The sequence below is a fragment of the Bubalus bubalis genome, chromosome 2, assembly GCF_019923935.1.
Source record: "Bubalus bubalis isolate 160015118507 breed Murrah chromosome 2, NDDB_SH_1, whole genome shotgun sequence".
Taxonomy (NCBI): domain Eukaryota; kingdom Metazoa; phylum Chordata; class Mammalia; order Artiodactyla; family Bovidae; genus Bubalus; species Bubalus bubalis.
Window position 1 is genome coordinate 45,662,193 of NC_059158.1, and position 20,579 is coordinate 45,682,771.

At 39.5% G+C, this 20,579-nt stretch overlaps 1 protein-coding gene across 3 annotated transcripts in view; it reads left to right on the top strand.

The window, feature by feature from the left end:
• The window catches only part of TINAG (tubulointerstitial nephritis antigen), a 106,900-nt gene that overhangs the window by 11,777 nt on the left and 74,544 nt on the right, over positions 1–20,579 (top strand). For all 3 annotated transcript variants that reach the window (XM_045163423.1, XM_045163425.1, XR_006640255.1), the window contains exons 2-4: positions 1,301–1,364; positions 2,003–2,092; positions 11,498–11,612. In XM_045163423.1, the coding sequence (XP_045019358.1) occupies positions 1,301–1,364; positions 2,003–2,092; positions 11,498–11,612 (269 nt within the window). The remainder of the gene's footprint in view (positions 1–1,300; positions 1,365–2,002; positions 2,093–11,497; positions 11,613–20,579) is intronic.

Here is a 20,579-nt window from a genome sequence, read left to right on the forward strand (position 1 = left end):
TTTTAAAAAAAGTTAGAATTCATTTCATTTAACTAGGGGCCATTGATGTGATCTCTCAATGTTGCGTTTCCATCAAAAAAGTTTTCATGTGACATAGGAGTGAATTGTTACTTTTGCTAATTCGGTAATTTGGGTAAGTTATATTATATTTACAAATGGATTTAGTTTCTAGCTAGTGCACTGTTTTACCATGTCTTTCTGATTGGCTTTCATGCAATGATAATTCACCATTGATCTCTTTGGAGTAGTTTCTATAATCTGGTAAAACAGCAAAAAGTTTCAGTTAATGTGACTTCACCGGTGGCTCAGACCATAAAGAACCTTCCTGCGTGTGGAAGACCCAGGTTCAGTCCTTGGACTGGGAAGATCCCCTGAAGAAGGGAATGGCTACCCACTCCAGTATTCTTGCCTGGAGAAATCCATGGACAGAGGAGCCTGGAGTGCTGCAGTCCATGGGGATGCAAAGAGTTGGACAGAACTGACCAACTAACACTTTCACTTTTTGGTTAATAGTTGAGGAACATTTAGATTTAGAACACAAAGGGCTGCAATCTTATAAACTTTCCTCTGGATTCACATTCTGGAGAAAAAATAGAGTTTCTCTTTGTAAGGTGAATTCGCTGAAACAGCTTCATATTTTGGTCCAAAACTTTGTTCCTTCATATGCAACTATTTATATCCACATGAGACTTGATTAGATTTTAAGATGAGAAATGCTATTAATTATTTCAAACACTGTTTTACTGCTTACCTATTTCTTTAAACACATTAATTATTTTTTGAGTGTGTTTAGTGATTAATACCTCAGTAATCTAGTTTTTAATGCTTTACAAACCCTCTCAGTTGGGACAAATACACAGTGCAAGGATAGAAGATTATGGAACAAATACAGAAAAATTGGATAAATCAGATCAGATCAGATCAGTCACTCAGTTGTGTCCGACTCTCTGCGACCCCATGAATCGCAGCACGCCAGGCCTCCCTGTCCATCACCAACTCCCGGAGTTCACCCAGACTCACGTCCATCGAGTCAGTGATGCCATCCAGCCATCTCATCCTCTGTTGTCCCTTTCTCCTCCTGCCCCCAATCCCTCCCAGCATCAGAGTCTTTTCCAATGAGTCAACTCTTTGCATGAGGTGGCCAAACCCTGACAAAAACCCCATGTAGATTTCTGTCAGACTGGCATCAAATATTTTTGCATATTTGAGAACATTAAACACAATTTTACAGTACTTGTTATGTGAATGCATTTTATTAATCAATTTAGAATTTTGATTTGTTTACATGTTATGTTGACAGGTTGTCACAGAGATGGTCAACATTATGAAGAAGGAGCAGTAATTAAAGAAAACTGCAATTCCTGGTAATGAATTTAAGTGGCCCAGAACTGAATTCTACTGTGTATGTTTTCTTCAAATAAAAGGAATATCTGTGAAACAAAGCATATGTTTAAATACAGATACACAGAATCATAAGATAGCACAGATCAGTAGTCTTTATGAACATATTTAATTTTAATAGATGTGCCAAATCTACACATGAATATTTCTTTTAATGTTTGAGTTTGATGTTAGTGACAGTCCACTAAGCACACCCATTAATTACAAACATTCTGATGTACTATAGGCAAATCAAATCGTGTTTCCTTGAGCACAGTAACTAAATATATTATAATCAGACTGCCTTAAAATGATTATCCTGCAGAAAATTTGCAATTACACATGCTGAATCTGCTGTCTTCATTGTTGTCTATTTTCAAACTTCAATGACTGAGTGGTCATTTCATTCATTAACTGCCTGGAGTAGAAGATATTGCGTTGTAGCATAGTTAATGAACGTATTGTGATTTGTTTTTGTCAAGAATTAAATAGTCATTAATCAAAGCATTAACATTAATCAAAAATATATTTTATGCCTTAACAAGGTGCAACTCTGGGTACTAATTTCGTAAATGTACTCCTAAAAGGCCCAGTCATTTTCATAATGTTTGTATTTTTACAGCACATGCTCAGGACAGCAGTGGAAATGTTCCCAGCATGTATGCCTTGTTCAACCAGGATTAATTGAACATGTCAATAAAGGAGACTATGGGTGAGAAAAATTTTGCTTTCTGGGATTTTTGGTGCCCACCTCCCTGTTACCCTTCACGTTTCAAACAATGTAGTTCTTATCACTTACCTGCAAAAAAGATAATTCTTTAAAATAATTTAAAAAAAAAGTGTGAGAGAAATGGAGAGGGAGATAGAAAGGCATGTGAAATTGGAATACACAGAGGTAAACTTCAAATAACTAAAAATTAAAATGTACAAAGGAGAAATATGGAGCATGGTCTTAAATTATTCAGGAAGGAGCAGTGTCATGGTATGAGTGAGGTGTGTAGGAAGAAATTTAGTTTAAATAAGTAGTCAGACAAAATCAGGAAGTAGCAAACTGATTCATTCATGTTTATTTTCTTTCCTTCCACATTTGCCCTGACCTAGCCAATCACACTTTCACTTTTCACTTTCATGCATTGGAGAAGGAAATGGCAACCCACTCCAGTGTTCTTGCCTGGAGAATCTCAGGGACGGGGGAGCCTGGTGGGCTGCCGTCTATGGGGTCGCACAGAGTTGGACACGACTAAAACGACTTAGTAGCAGCAGCAGCCAATCACAAGCTCAAGCTATCCTGTGCAGAATCTTATCTTAAGAGAGTAATATTTTATCTTGAGGATTCTCCAAAAGACCAGTCCATCTAGACAGTTTCACTGAGATGACTGGTATCTAGCCAATTTCACTCATAGTTGAGTCAAAAGGTCAGGCCATTTTACTTTGCTAATGAACAGAAACTTGGGCTGATTGACACTTAAAATAACTGTTTGATGCTCTGTAGATTAGCAAAGTCACTTTGCCACTTCACAGAAGGAATAAGGAGAAGATGTCAACACTGGCTTTCTTTACAGAACTGGAAGGAAGAGGGGTGGTGGGATGGTTTCTGCCTCAGGATTTCGCTACCCTTGATAACATTTTCCACCTTCAGGAAAAGATTTCACTTGAAAAGATCTATTGTCTAGCAACTATAAAAGTGAAGTCATCCTCAAATGAATTTTTTAAAACTAAAAATATCATTTCTCTCCACACTTAAGCTGTATGTTTCCCAGCACAATGGGGCACTAATTTTCAACATACTCCGAGTATTTTCTTGGAAGACATGAAAGACAGAAGTCACATTTGTTGATATTAATATTCTCAAGCCATTTTAAACTGCTCTGTGTGTGTTTCACCAATATTTTGGGTGATAATATGATGACATTTTAAGTATTTCTAGGGAAAATCAATTCTTTTCCGTGGCTAAGTGATATTTAAATTATTTAAAAAACATGAGAGTATGTGTCATTATGAGAGATTATCTGAATCAGGTTCCTAAAAGGATTCAAATGCTTGCCCTAACAAGCACACACTTCCAGGAAGCCAAGATAAGCAGCCAACGTTTCTGTTGTCACAGAACCCAAGAGAAACCACCACTTAAAGCAATGTGGAAAGAAAGTCATAAAAGAGTCTAGATCTGTTGGGAATGCTATCTCCCTTGGAAGGAAGCATTTTCCCATTGTTCATTTACTGTTGAGAGTACTCTAGGAATATGTCAGAGGCATGGGCTTTACCTTTTAGTAGCAAATATAGATGACTCAAAAAAAAAAAAGGCGAAATAAAATTGCAGGAAAAGAAAATATATACAGACAAAGGGGAAAAAGAGGTGTATCGCTCATCGCCCTGCTTGTGGCACCAATTGTCTTGCTGTATCCCACTGTGCCCACTGTTCGTTGAACCCAGGGTAGGCAAGGCACAAGCTAAGAGGCTGGAAAGAGACTCGAGGAGCCGTAGGAACTTCAGACAGGTTTATTCTCTCCTGGTGGGCACAGCAGCCATAACACAGCCGCTCTCTCGGCTGGCTCAGCGGACGTACTGCAGTTCTCTCCTCTCATGACTGACCCAATGGACACAGCCGTGAGACAGCAGTAACTTCCCCTATTTTATGGCTGGAGCTCACATAGATACCACACACAACTCATGACCAACCGAGTACCTCATGACGCGCATGTGCGGTGCTATAAATGATTTCAGCTGTTACACAGTCGTTATTTACAAAATGTGGGGCAGGAGAGCCTGGACACGCCATCTTGGCCAATTTGCTCTCTCCCCACACTCCACCCCTTCAGGGTCTCTCGCTCACGTTCTATGCGCCGTCCATCTGTGATACTCCTTTGGCCAGTAACACTAACCCTTGGATTTACATCTTGCAACAGCAGTAGCTACAACAGCAGTTACATCCCCAACACAGAGCAAAGCCCAACACCAGGTATCACTTGGGACCCATGTTGCAGTCCTTGCCCTCATGGTGCTAGACGAGTCACCCACCGCACGCGGAGTGCCTTTATCGTTCATGGCCAAGTCCAGTCCACTGTCTGTCCTTGTGAGACTGGAGGAAAGCCTCCACAGGGGCAACTCCATTCCTGTGGAATTTTTATTAAGGACACACAAAACTCCCCACAGGCACCAGGCCCACCCCGCAAGGAAGGGATGTTTTGTGGTCCCTGTTCACAGTCCACCCACACGATTACACTTTACAGTACACTCCCCATAAATTAGCACACATTTGCATCTGCGTAACCCAGTTGGGACCCCTGCTAGCTCGGGCCCCCTGTGGGCTATTCGCACTTTCAAAATGGCGTCCTGCATGCCGTCTCTCTACTTCTCTCAGTGAAGTGAGGTGAAGTCGCTCAGTTGTGTCTGACTCTTTGCAACCCCATGGACTGTAGCCTGCAGGCTCCTCCGTCCTTGGGATTCTCCAGGCAAGAACACTGGAGTGGGGTTGCCATTTCCTTCTCCAGGGCTTCTCTCACTAAGGACCTGCAAAACCTCTCAGGTGCGGGGCCCACCCCTGTGTCCCAAAGTCACAAAAGCCATGCTTCCAAGTGTTTCCTGTGCATTTGCTGAAACCGCTTACCCAAGTTGACCAACTCCATCTGAGTATATGTCATGAACTCGGTCACACTGGGATCCCTTGACGATGCCCCCCTCCTTGGCCTTAGGCTGCTCATGCTTCACTTTCTGCTGCACAGCGGGCCTCACTGTCTAGCGGGGACCCACGGGCTCATAACGTTCATCATCAGTCACTTACCGCCTCGCTGTCATAGATGCTGGGTTCTTCAGGGCCACGGGGTTCTTGCTCTAACACCAATATACGCTGTTCTAGTCCTTCCACGTGTCTCTGCACATTGCACACCAGCATGGCATCACAGAGAGCACTATCAGTATTCTCCTTCAGGGCAGTCAGGAAAACACACCCCACGGTGCCAGGCAGTTCCTGCCACCTTGTTTGGCAAATGGGAACTCACTGCCTGTAACCCCTTTTCAATACTATCCAGTGAACCATCCACCACTTCCCAGTCTTCCAACTGGAGCCCATGTCAAGAGAACAGAGGCCACCAGTACCATATGCTGTCTGGTGGCCACTGGCTTCCTCCATCTAGTGGAGCCTCAGACTCCCCTACCTGCTGGATATCCTGCCAACTATGCCAATTGTATCGCTGATCATCCTGTTTGTGGCACCAATTGTCTTGCTGTATCCCACTGTGGACACTGTTCTTTGAACCCAGGGGAGGCAAGCTGTGAGCTAAGAGGCTGGAAGGAGACTTGAGGGGCCAAGGAACTGCAGGCACATTTATTCTCTGCTGGCTGGCACAACAGCTCTAACACAGCCTTTCTCTTGGCTGGTTCGGAAGCCATAGCAGTATTCTCTCTTGGCTGATGCAGCAGCCATAAAATTCTCTCCTCTCGTGACTGATCCAACAGACACAGCCATGACATCACAGTAAAACCCTGACTTTATGGGTGGAGCTCACATATATGTGTACTGCACACAACCTGTGAGCAAGTGAGTACCTCGTGACAGGCATGTGCAGTGCTATAAATGATCTCTGCTGTTGCATACTCATTGTTTACAAAACATGGGGAGAGGGAGCCTGAACACACCATCTTGGCCAATTTGCTCTCTGCCCGCAAGAGTTAAGTAAAAGAGATGAGTGATGAAGAAAAGGACTAACACTAAAATTATTTATCAGGGAAGAAAAGACAGAGTGTAGAAAGTCCTTGAATTTAAAAGAAAGTTCTAATTCTCAGATATTTACTGTTTCTGATGTTCAAATTGCTTTCATTGTGTGAAAATGAAATCATTTTATATCATTCAGTGTCTATTTTAGGCTCTTTTAAAAACAACCTACATGGAAATATATGCAGCCTTTGCTTTAAAGCATTTATTTCTGTCATCTTGGTAGTATTTAGATCCAAGCCTTTATTCATTCTGCATAACCTACTTTGGTGCTTATTTGTTCCTTGTATTATGTTTTCATGCAATTAATATTAACAAAACATGTGTTTCCCTTTTGGCACTGCTGAGGATACAAATAAATAATGTCTTAGAGGAATTTACAATCCAGCTGAGGAGCCCACATGCCATAGCTTTGTAAAAGGGTTTCTAATGATAGGGCTGTTATAAATCCCAAATTCGTAGCACAAGTGATAACCAGCAAGTTAGTGGAATGAAGGGAGAAAGAGACAGTCTCAGTTATCTGATGCTATGTAACAAAATCACTTCGGAATTTAGTAGCTTAAAACCACAAGCTTTCTTTCTTTCTTTTTAAAAAGTTCTCTTTATTTTGGCTGCACCTTGCAGCAAGTGGAATCTTTTTTTTTAAATTAGTTTATTTTTTATTGAAGGATAATTGCTTTACAGAATTTTGCTGTTTTCTGTCAAACCTTAACATGAATCAGCCATAGGTATACATACATCTCCCCTTTGAAACTCCCTCCCATCTCCTTCCCCATCCCACCCCTCTAGGTTGATACGGTAACATGGAAACTTACCTTATATTACCATTTGTAAAATAGATAGCCAACGGGAATTTGCTGTATGGCTCAGGAAACTCAAACAGATGCACAAGCTTTATTTATTTATTTTCATTTTTTATTAAATTAATTAATTTATTTTAATTGGAGGCTAATTACAATATTGTAGTGGTTTTTGCCATACATTGACATGGAAGCAACCTAGATATCCATTGGCAGATGAATGGATAAGAAAACTGTGGTTCATATACATAATGGAATATTACTCAGCTATTAAAAAGAATGTATTTGAATAAATTCTAATGAGGTGGATGAAACTGAAGCCTATCATACAGAGTGAAGTAAGTTAGAAAGAAAAACACCAGTACAGTATATTAACACATATATACGGAATTTAGAAATATGGTAACGATGACCGTATATGCAAGACAGCAAAAGAGACACAAATGTAAAGAACAGACTTTTGGACTCTGTGGAGAAGGCAAGGGTGGGATGATTTGAGAGAATAGCATTGAAACATGTATATTATCATAAGTGAAATAAATCACCAGTCCAGGTTTGATGCATGAGACAGGGTGCTCAGGGCTGGAGCACTGGGATGACCCTGAGGGATGGGGTGGGGAGGGAGGTGGGAGGGGGGTTCAGGGTGGGGAACACATGTACACCCATGGCTTTATTTTTATGTTCACAGCAGCAGTACATGATGGGCTTAGCTGAGGCTCTTTTCCTGATCTTTCCTTGGGTTACTCATGTGTCCACAGACATCTGGAGCCTTAGCCGGGCTGCACTGTCTAGGTGGCCTCGCTCCTATGGCTGGTGGTTGGTGCTGGTTGTTGGGGGCCCACATGTATCCAGGAGGACAGCCTTGGCTTCTTCATATAATGACAGTGTTCAAGCAGGACATGAGTGGAGGCTAGAAATGGCCCCTTTGGAGGCCAAGGCTTGAAATTTTCACATTGCCAGTTTCACTGCTTTCTACTGAGCAGAGCAAGTCACCAGGCCAGCTCACTTTCAACAATTGGAGAAATGAACTCCATTTATTAATGGGAAGAAATGGAGAAGAATTTGTGCCCATTTTTAATCTATCATATCTCTAAACCTGATTTTTTGTTATGAACTCAATGTCTAGTCTATTGAATAAGTTGGTCCTGATTTCTCAATGATGTGTCAAATCAAAAATACCCCAAACTAAAAAGATTAGCCCTTGACTTGTCCTTGGTTACTGGCAACTCCCTCTACCTTGTCAACTAAGCCAGAATATCCAAAGTTAGTTTCAGGCTTTTTCCCTCTTCACTCTCAGTCACTAGGCTCTTATTTTTCTCACAAAGCTTATTTTAGAAATTTGTTTCCTATATTTCTATGCTATATTCTAGTGCATTTATTGATCAAGCCTAGTTTGAAGTGATCTGACTTTTTCTTTTGTTTCCAGCCTAATGAAACCTCAAACCAATCCTTTATACTTTCATGGCTATCCTTCTAAAACAAAGCTTTGCTTCTGTCACTCTTGTTGTTGAAAACTCTTCAATGACACTCCATTGATTTAGAATATAATTATGCTCCTCTGCATAAATGACAATTTGGCCCAAATGCTTTACTGCCTCATCATTTACACTCTTTCCAGCCTGTCTTTCTGGTCTCTCTCATAGTTTAAGCATTACGTATCTCCTCTTCGCTAAATGTGCTTCCCAATTTCAAATATGCTTTGCTCCAGAGTTGCCTTTGTTTAGAATAAATTCTATCTTCCCCCACATCTGGCTACCTAACTCATTCTCATTCTTCTAGGATGAGCACTGAAAAGTCACTGTCTGTAAAAAATTGTTCTAACTGCTTCAGGCAGAGTTATGTTTCAATTCTCTACTCTGATCAGGGTTTGACCTACTGCTAATAAATAACACAAACTGAAGTCATTTCTCTCTTTGTCAGTTTTTAGGGTATGAGATTTTTGAAGGTTGAGAAGTTTATTTATTTCTATGTTCCCAGTGTTTATTGGAGAATATGATCCATAAATTAAGAATATTCAGTAAATGCTAACTTGGAAAGTGATGACAGACATAGAAAACAGATTTGTGATTGCCAAGCAGGAGGCAGGGTAGGGGAGAGATAGATTGGGAGTTTGGAATTGGTAGATGCAAACTGTTACATATAGAATGGATAACAACAAAGTTCTACTGTGTAGCACAGGGAAATATATTCAATATCCAGATTTGTGATTGCCAAGCAGGAGGCAGGGTAGGGGAGAGATATATTGGGAGTTTGGAGTTGGTAGATGCAAACTGTTACATATAGAATGGATAACAACAAAGTTCTACCGTGTAGCACAGGGAAATATATTCAATATCATTAAATAATGAAATTTATTTTTTTCTAGAAAATATATGTGTAAAAATATTTTAAATATTTCTTCAATATTTAAATTTCTTTTTAAAAAAAGATATATAATATACAGAGTTCCCTGGAGGTTCAGCGGTAAAGAATCTGCCTGCCAATGCAGGAAAAGAGGGTTTGATTCCTGGGTTGGGAAGATAACCTGGAGAAGGAAATGGCCACCCCCTCCAGTACTGTTGCTGGGAAATCCCGAGGGCAGAGGAGCCTGGTGGCTACAGTCCATGGGGTCACAAAAGAATCAGAAATGACTTAGTGACTAAACAACAGCGCACACACACACACACACACGTGTGTGTGTGCACCTATATATATAGTTAAATGTATAGAAATAGTACCTACTCTCACTCTGTCTGATAAACTCTAATATTTCCTGTTGTTTTCCCCATATTCTATCTTTTAAAATTGATCCCTGTTTACTAAATTGAATGGTTAATTAAAAGACCCACAAATATCTCATTGTCGGAAGACTACTAGTGTAGAGCATCAAAAACATACGTTACTGACATCATGATTTTGCCTAAGGCTGGCCCTGGTAGTCTCCTAAATAAAGGCTGCAGTATCTAATATATTCAGAAATTTCCTTATTGAAATTCCTTGGATGATGGACATCATATTTAAACATTGTGGCTTAAAGTTGCTTAAGCTTTTATGAACTAACAGATCTTATAAAAGAAAAGCATTAACTTGTCAGGCATATTATTGAAGATTAAGTTGTATCTTGAATCATTCCTTAGACCCTTTCCCATTATAAGCAATTTTGGTGATAAACACAATAGGATAAAGTTTAGTTTTGACTTAAGTACTGAAAATATATTGTCCTTAAGTTGTAGCTAATTCAAACAAAATTGATTAAATTATTTTCATCTTTTTCTGATTAAATTAATCAAAATTGATTAAATTACTTTTCATCTTTTTTCATTTGTCATCTCCTATCATCTCTTAAGGAATTTTCTTCAAATATCAACATAAGATTTTGAAAACAAAGCCTCCTTTTCTATGTATGGCATGAAATATGTTTCTAGAAAATTATGTGCTTTTTTGTTATATAATTTTACATCAATTGAATTCATATTATTGTTAATAATGACTAAGATTATTGGGCACTTAACACAAATTAACTCATTTATATGTAATCAGATTAGATCAGTCGCTCAGTCGTGTCCGACTCTTTGCCACCCCATGAATTGCAGCACGCCAGGCTTCCCTGTCCATCATCAACACCTGGAGTTCACTCAGACTCAGGTCCATTGAGTCAGTGATGCCATCCAGCCATCTCATCCTCTGTCGTCCCCTTCTCCTCCTGCCCCCAATCCCTCCCAGCATCAGTCTTTTCCAGTGAGTCAACTCTTCACATGAGGTGGCCAAAGTACTGGAGTTTCAGCTTTCACATCATTCCTTCCAAAGAAATCCCAGGGCTGATCTTCAGAATGGACTAGTTGGATCTCCTTGCAGTCCAAGGGACTCTTAAGAGTCTTTTCCAACACCACAGTTCAAAAGCATCAATTCTTTGGCACTCAGCCTTCTTCACAGTCCAACTCTCACATCCATACATGACCACAGGAAAAACCATAGCCTTGACTAGACAAACCTTTGTTGGCAAAGTAATGTCTCTGCTTTTCAATATGCTATCTAGGTTGGTCATAACTTTCCTTCCAAGGAGTAAGCGTCTTTTAATTTCATGGCTGCAATATTTAAATATTTCAATAAAATTAATTAGCATTGCTGTAATCTTTTTAAGTGTAACTATTTGTCTTTAATTTTTCATGGATACTTCTTTTTACACAGTCAACTTCTTTTCACATCTAAATTATAAATAAAACATTACCTTATTTAATCTTTAAATACATTTCTGAACATTCAAGCTTCTTTCTAAAATGCATTTAATGATTTTTTAAAAGAAACTACCCATATTGGCCTTTTACTAAAATCACTTCACTGTAAGTAGCGATTTCATATTCTTAAATTTAATCTGTGTTGATACAACCTTAGTTTCCTCAAATGAGGTATTTAAATCATTGACATAGACCTAATTTAAGAAGAGTGGTATGCTTCCATATTAGAGTGATCAATAATGCATCATTAATATAACAAATACCTAGGTTTCAGTAATGGTTCCAATTTTGTCAGACTTGCTTCTGTGTAATTTCAGAAAAACACATGAACCTATACTGATGAAAGTGACATCATATAACCTGTACCTATTTTTTCTCTTTCATTTGTAAGGCAGATGGACAGCCCAGAACTATAGCCAGTTCTGGGGAATGACATTAGAGGAGGGTTTCAAATACCGCCTTGGTACCTTACCACCCAGCCCCTTGCTTCTGAGCATGAATGAAGTGACCGTAAGTATTTGCTCAGTTTGATTCATGTATATGTGTGTTTATATAAGTGTGTTCATAGGTGAATTTAAAGCAATTTTTAAAATTAACTTTTATTGGAGTATAGTTGGCTTACAATATTGTGTTAGTTTCTACTGCTACTGCTACTGCTAAGTCGCTTCAGTCGTGTTCGACTCTGTGCGACCCCAGAGACAGCAGCCCACCTGGCTCCGCCGTCCCCGGGACTCTCAGGCAAGAACACTGGAGTGGGTTGCCATTTCCTTCTCCAATGCATGAAAGTGAAAAGTGAAAGTGAAGTCGCTCAGTCGTGTCCGACTCCTAGCGACCCCATGGACCGCAGCCCACCAGGCTCCTCTGTCCATGGGATTTTCCAGGCAAGAGTACTGGAGTGGGGTGCCATTGCCTTCTCCGGTGTTAGTTTCTACTATACAGCAAAGTGAATCAGCTGTAATTATACGTATGCTCAGGCATTCAGAGGTGTCTGACTTTTTGTGACCCTTTGGACTGTAGCCCACCAGGCTCCACTGTCCATGAGATTTTTCAGGTGAGAGTATTGGAGTTGAGAACATTGAAATGTGTTGCCATTTCCTCTTCCAGGGAAACTTCCTGACCCAGAGATCAAATCCACGTCTCCTGTGTCTCCTGTATTGCAGGTGAATTCTTTGCCACTGAGACACGGGGGAAGCCCACATTTACATATATCCCCTCTTTTTTGGATTTCCTTCCCGTTTAGGTCACACAGAGCATTGAGTGGAGTTCACTCTGCTATACAGTAGGTTCTCATCATTTATCTATCTAGTGTATACGTCAGTCTCCATCTCCCAATTCCTCCCATTCAACCCCCTTTCCCCTCTTGGTATCCATACGTTTGTTCTCTATGTCTCTGTCTCTGTTTCTGCTTTGCAAATAAAATCATTTAAAATAACTGAAAGAGTGAGTTTTAAGCATTCTGAGATAATTTTGTCATTAAAAAACAAACACCTTTCTCCAAAATGGTTGTTACTGCCCTCAAAATTTTCATGTGGACTTTGTAAGTTCACTAATATCAATGAGATATAGTCTCTTCAAGAATGATGGTGTGTCCATTTACACTGCTAATCATTTCAGAGAAATTCATGTTTCTGATAATTGGCTTTCCAGTGACTCAGTGCTTAAGCAAATCACTAATTGTCCTTATTTATATTTTTTTAAGTAAACTTAGTTATTTTGTGAATTCATCAAAACAGAGTTTTGTTGGCTCCCTTGGACTCTCCATCATGAAATTAAAAAAATAAATGCCAGTAACTGCAGATGAGTATGCTTTGATGATTAATAAAGTTTATCTTCAAAAATCCTCACATTTTTCATTTAAAGAACACCTTCAAACTTTGCCTGACAAGCTGGCAAACTCCTTCATGAAATTGCCATGTTTCCTAACACCTTCGTGCTCTGTATTACTGACTTAGTTTTCCCTTTCGTAACTGAGAGGTGTTATCTTCTGATCGTAGGCGTCTTGTATAAAGAGACTTCTGCTTCTCTAGTTATCACAGACCTCTAACTTAGAGCTGCAGCTTTACCACCCCACGTGCGGACCTCTCAGTTGAGATGTTGATTATATTCAAGGCCTGTTACAAATGCCCAGAGCATTTGTACTTTTTAAAGATTCCACATATAAGTGATATCATAAGATATTTTTCTTTCTCTGTCTGACTTACTTCAAAAACAAACTTATGGTTACCAAAAGGGAAAGCTGGAAAGGAGGGATAAATTAGGAGTTTGGAATTAGCATATACACATTGTGTGCGTGCCTGTATGGTTTGATTCTTTGCCACCCGTGTCTCTTGCGTCTAGCACTATCAGGCTGATTCTTTACCACTGAGCTCCCTGGGAAGCCCTTGTATATAAAATAGATAATCAAAAAAGAGAGCTGTATATCTTGGGGCTTTCCTGGTAGCTCAGATAGTAAGGAATCTGTCTGCAATGCAGGAGATTGAGGTACAATACCTGGGTCAGGAAGATACCCCGAAGAAAGAAATGATAATCCACTCCAGTATTCTTGCCTGGAGCATTTCATGGACAGAAGAGCCTCAGGGCTGCAGTCCATGAGGTTTCAAAGAGTCAGATATGACTGAGGGACTAACATAACTCACCCCCTATATCTCAGGGAACTCTACTCAGTATTCTTTAATAAACTTCATGGAAAAAGGATCTGAAAAAGGATGAATATTTGCATATAGACAAACTGAATCACTTTGCTGTACACCTAAAACAAACACAACATTGAAAATCAATCATGCTCCAATATAAAATAAAAATTAAATTTAAAAAAAGCCCAAAGAACAAATGTCCAGGCTGCTAAAGAACTGACACTTCACTCTGCAATGAAGATGTCAGTTCCTGGCTGTCTGGAAGCTCTCAGCATTTGACAGCAGGCAGTGCTGCTGTTTGCTGTTGGATGAGTTGTAAATCCACAAGTTTCTCATTAAATGTTTAATGTGCTTTGCTTTCGGAAGATGTAATCCCCTGAGTTATTATTCCAATTCACATTCCAGTAGCAGACGCTGCTAAATTATAACTAGTATGCGAAAAGATCACAATAGCTGCCATGGATTGAGTAGTTGTGTGCCAAGCACTCTTATTAGCACTTGCATGCATTATCTCATCTAATTCTTGGCTTGATGTAGTGGGTACTGTGATTATCTGTGTTTTAAAGACAAGAACACTGAGAAAGAGAGAGGCTAAGTCACACTGAAGTAGAGAGAAGCCACCTAGAATTATTTAAATGGCAGAGCCAGAACTATACTATTACAATTTTTTTTATTCTAGTTGAATTGGTTTACAATGTGTTAGCTTCTGCTGTACGACAACGTGAATCAGCTATATGTATACATTTATTCTCTCCCTCTTGAGCCTCCCTCCCCTTCCCATCTCACCCCTCTAAGTCATCCCAGCACTGGGCAGAGTCCACTGTGTGTACAAGAAGCATTTTTCCACTATTTTATACATGTTAGTACTTTTGCCTGGAAAATCCCATAGACGGAGGAGCCTGGTAGGCTGCAGTTCATGGGGTCGCTAAGAGTCGGGCACGGCTGAGCGACTTCCCTTTCACTTTTCACTTTCATGCATTGGAGAAGGAAATGGTAACCCACTCCAGTGTTCTTGCCTGGAGAATCCCAGGGACAGGGAGCCTGGTGGGCTGCCGTCTATGGGGTCACACAGAGTCGGACATGACTGAATCGACTTAGCAGCAGCAGCAGTGTATATATGTCAATGCTAGTCTCTAAGCTCATGTCAGCCACTTCCCACTCTACTGTGTTCACAATTGCATCCTCTATGTCTTCATCTTTATTCTTGCCCTGCAGATAGGTTCGGCTGTGGCATTTTTCTACATTCCATAGTATGTACATTAATATGCGATATCTTCCTCTTCCTGATTTACCTCACTCTGTATGACAGACTCTAGTTTCATCCACATCACTATGAATGATCCAATTTTGTTCCTTTTTATATCTGAGTAATACTGCATTGTATATATACATGTGCCATATCTTCTTTATCTATTTATCTGTTGATAGACATCTAAGTTGTTCCATATCACGGGCAGAGACAGGACTTTAAAAGATCTGTCCCCCAACTGGTCCTGAGTGTTCCTGTAGAATCAGTTAACTTTGACCCATTCAGGTTCAAAATAGCAAAATGGCTTTTAATCTTGGAGCCAGATATCTTTCTGAAATGATCAGCTTAGATATATTTCTAAGCAGCAAATATGATTCATTGACTGCACCTACTTCTGCTTCACTGATGGCACTAAAGCCTTTGACTGTGTGGATCACAACAAACTGGAAAATTCTGAAAGAGATGGGAATACCAGATCACCTTACTTGCCTCCTGATAAATCTGTATGCAGGTCAAGAAGCAACAGTTAGTACCATACATGGAACAATGGACTGGTTCAATATTGGGAAGGGAGTCTATCAAGGCTGTGTATTGTCACCCTGCTTATTTAATTTATATGCTGAGTACATGATGCCAAATGCTGGGCTGGATGAAGCACAAACTGGAATCAAGATTTCCGAGAGAAATATCAATAACCTCAGATATGTAGATGACGCCATCCTTATGGCAGAAAATGAAGAGGAACTAAAGAGCCTCTTGACGAAAGTGAAAGAGGAGAGTGAAAAAGCTGTCTTAAAACTTAACATTCAGAAAATGAATATCATGGCATCTGGTCCCATCACTTTATGGCAAATAGATGGGGAAAAAATGGAAACAGTGATAGACTTTATTTTCTTAGGCTCCAAAAATCACTGCAGATGTTGACTACAGGCATGAAATTTAAAAGACGCTTGCTCCTTGGAAGAAAAGCTATGGCAAACCTAGACAGTGTACTGAAAAGCAGAGATATTGTTTTATCTACAGGGATCCCTTTAGTTAAAGCTATGGTTTTTCCAACAGTCATGTATGCATGTGAAAGTTGGACCATAAAGAAAGCTGAAAACCAAAGAATTGATGTTTTTTTTAACTGTGGCATTGAAGAAGACTCTTGAGAGTCCCTTAGACTTTAAGGAGATCAAGCCAGTCAATCCTAAAGGAAATCAATCCTGAATATTCTTTGGAAGGACTGATGTTGAAACTCCAATACTTTGGTCACTGATGAGAAGAGCCAACTCATTAGAAAAAATCCTGATGCTAGGAAAGATTGAAGGCAGGAGGAGAAGGGGATGACAGAGGATGAGACGGTTGGGTGGCATCACTGATTCAATGAGTATGAGTTAGAGCAAGCTCCAGGAGATGGTGATGGACAGGGATGCCTGCCATGCTGCAGTTCATGGAGTCACAAAGAGTCAGACACAACTGAGTGACTGAACAGCTACAATAGATATATTTTTGGATTTTTTTCTACAATCAGTAAATTATAACATCTTTAGAGGTTATCATAACTTTGAGTGACTTAATTATATGATCAGTTGGAAAAAGAGGTACTTTTTCCTGGTTTTTTTCTTTTTCATTTTTGTCCTTATCTGGATAAAAAGAGACAGAATTGTTTGGGAAAATAAGAAATTCATCCCCTTTGTAAGGAATATTTTTCCCTTGCTTCTAGTGAGGGCCCACTAAGCCAAATATTCATTTAGGTGTCGATATACATTTTCTCTGAGTTCTTTCTAACATATCTTATGAAGCTCTATTTTCTTGCAACTTAGAGTATTTTATATTCTGGGAGAAATGAGGTACATTTCTTTCCCAGGTTGCCACAGTTTATAGCATAGAAAAAGGAAATCTAATTCTAAATCACTTATTGGCTCCTGGGGATTTGTTTGCATAAAAGTCACTAAAGCAATATTTAAATGAAAAACGATTAGAGCTTTGGGAGAATTTAAATTACCTAGCACTATGAATTAATGTAATAAAGTTGCCAAGTAGTTCCAGGAAGGCAATAAGGAAAATTTGGCTGATCTGTAAGAGTTCTGCTGCCCACTTATGATACAAAGCAAGGAAATAGCTTCCCATTTCTAAGGTATAGTAGCTTCAAGGCTGAAGTCTCTTCAAAAATTTTCTGAGTGTTGAAATTGTCCTGGTATCTGGTCAAATATTAGAAAATCAGAAATATAACAAGTACTTCAGTGAATAACATGGGATCAAATGAACTGAGTTAAACCAGTTGCTACAGGAAGAGCTTTAAAAATAGGTTAATTCTTAGCCTGGTGACTACATATAACACAAAATACCCCCAATTATCAAATGGACTCTGAATACAGTAGAAATGAATTATTTTGTGTGTGTTTGCTTCTGGATAACTCCCCCCCTCCCCAATACATTTTTTAAATGCAATTTTCAACATAGGATGGTGTGTTACATACTAACTGTACTAACTGGATAGGCAGTTACCAACAGTTGGGATGGTTTTTCTGAGAACCCTGCATCACCAGCCCAAGACAGGTCCTTTTCCTCGAGCACATTACCTGAATGAGAACTGAGATTTATCATATTCTTTATCTTGAGTGGGAAAGGTGAACTGTGAGTCATTCCTGGTTTGTGGAAAAGCTCTTATCTTCTCTAGCTGGCTTCCTGGCTTCCCGGCTTGTTTGAAGCCATTGTTCCCATAATATGTCTTCTGAGCTAGGTTGGTGGCTTATCAACAGGTCTTTGATAAAGAGTTCCATGATCATATAAATATGAAAAAAAAAAAACCTGGTTAATCTATATGAATTCAGCTCAGTTTAGTTCAGTTCAGTCGCTCAGTCGTATCTGACTCTTTGTGACCCCATGAATCGCAGCACACCAGGCCTCCCTGTCCATCACCATCTCCCGGAGTTCACCCAAATACATGTTCATCGAGTCGGTAATGCTATCCAGCTATTTCATTCTCTGTTGTCCCCTTCTCCTCCTGCCCCCAATCCCTCCCAGCATCAGAGTCTTTTCCAATGAGTCAACTCTTCGCATGAGGTGGCTGAAGTACTGGAGTTTCAGCTTCAGCATCAGTCCTTCCAATGAACACCCAGGACTGATCTCCTGTAGAATGGACTGGTTGGATTTCCTTGCAGTCCAAGGGACTCTCACGAGTCTTCTCCAACACCACAGTTCAAAAACATCAATTCTTCAGCACTCAGCTTTCTTCATAGTCCAACTCTCACATCCATACATGACCACTGGAAAAACCATAGCCTTGACTAGACAGACCTTTGTTGGCAAACTAGTGTCTCTGCTTTTTAGTATGCTATCTAGGTTGGTCACAACTTTCCTTCCAAGGAGTAAGCGTCTTTTAATTTCATGGCTGCAATCACCATCTGCAGTGATTTTGGAGCCCCCCAAAATATGAATTAATTCAACCCAAATGAATTTTTGTAGGCTGTGATGTGTAACAATGAGGAATAGAATATACTGATCATGGGAGGTTAGAAAGGTCTAGCTTAAAGATTTTGGTAGCTCTTCCTGGATGACAGTCCTAAGGGTGAGCCGACAAAAGGAAACAAAAACTGATTGTTTTCCCTGGTACAAGCAGACTGACTGAGAGGAAGTGAGAGAGGGGAAAGAAAGAGGGCAAGAGGGTCCTGACTAGACCATGCAGATCCTTGTTTTGTAGGAAGACTCATTTCCACCCACTTTATTTATTTATTTATTTTTTAATTTTATTTTATTTTTAAACTTTACATAACTGTATTAGTTTTGCCAAATATCAAAATGAATCCGCCACAGGTATACTTTAGAATTACGTCTAATGTCAAGTCAAATGACATCGGCTGGTCAACATTTGCCTAACTTTTTCTTAAAGGTGTTTTCTTGAGATTGTTCAAAATAATGCCTTGATTAGACAACCCTGTTCCAAATTGTTCTCCTCTAAATTAAATTAATCAACAATTCTCTGTCAGCCCATTGGAACTTTGTGTGCTGTCTTGGTAAATTCACAGTGGGACTGATGGGGAGCTGGTTTTCAGAAGACCATCGCTCCCTGAAAATTTAAACTCTACCACTTAGGACTTTTTTCTCTTTATGGTAGAAAAACAGGTTAGAAACCGTTAAAAACACAGTTAAAACAGGTTAGAAAACACAGAAACTTATTTCAATATTTCTCGACATATGTGCCATTAGTTATCAATCCTGCAAGGTTTGGAATAAAAGTGTCCTATCTGTGGTCAAATATATTTGTGAAATGGTGTATCTTTCTTCCAAAGAGTCACTTCATTGACATTTTTTTTTTACCCCATGTTTCCTGAAATCATGACATCATAGAACCTTTTCTCCTTTGCTTATAATGATGGTTAATATTCCACAGGATTTATATTCCACAGAACACACTTAATGAAGTGAAGTCACTCAGTCGTGTCCGACTCTTTGCGACCCCATGGACTGTAGCCTATCAGGCTCCTCCGTCCATGGATTTTCCAGGCAAGAGTACTGGAGTGGGTTGCCATTTCCTTCTCCAGGGGATCTTCCTGACCCAGAAATCTAACCCGGGTCTCCCACATTGAAGGCAGACACTTTACCAGATGGTAAAGCGTAAAGGCACCAGGGAAGCCCACAGAACACACTTAGGAGATGCTAAAATATTGAAAGAAAAGTACTGGAGGGAGCAGAAATACATTCAGGGATAAAACAAAGGTTTCTAAGTGTCTCAGAAAGAAAATAATTATTATGATTGTAGGCAAAGTTGGCATGCAACTTTGGGAGTTAGTGATGGACTGGGAAGCCTGGCATGCTTCTGTCCATGGGGTTGCAAAGAATCAGATAGGACTGAGCGACTGAACTGAAAACTGAGGTCCTTTGAAACCAACAGAAGGAGCACAGTTGAGGTCTGTTGATAAGTACATGTAGGCAGTGCATTTAGTCACATTGCTGTGTTTCATATGCCCTGATGGACATGAGCTCTGCATGCTGTGTGCTTGGGTCTTATTTAGTCTGGCTTAAATGGTTATAGCAGAGGTACCCAGCTCACAGGCCTGTGAGAAGTCCATGAAATGATGAATAAGAAGTACTTTCCACACAGTTATAATAGATTGAGCATAATCTATTATGCTCATATAATAGTTGAGCATAACAGAAATGTTATTATATAATATGTAAATTTGCTCTTTCTTCCTTTCATTAACCTTGGGAGAATAGCAGATTTCTGAAACAGGTAAATTCTGTAAGAGCTAAATAATGAAAGGCTTCATTATTTAGAGCATTTTATTTCATAAATAGAGTGTTCTGGATTTATTGGCCTTGATGGACTTTATGTATTTCTGGTGAACCTGAAAATTCTACTCTTCTCCTAAATCAAATCAAATCAAATCATGTCAAGTCTAATCTAATCAAATGAACAGCTCTGTACCTGATTGTTTTTCAGTCAAGTTCAAGTGCATTGAATTTGAGAGATAACTTTAAGAGGCTTCCCTGAGTTATGTCCTATTATAAATATTGCAAATATTTTGAATAAAAGATACTGTTTTCAAATAGAGATGGGGAAAGTCAGAGTTCATTTCTCTACTTGGCTTAGTTAAAAAATATAATTTT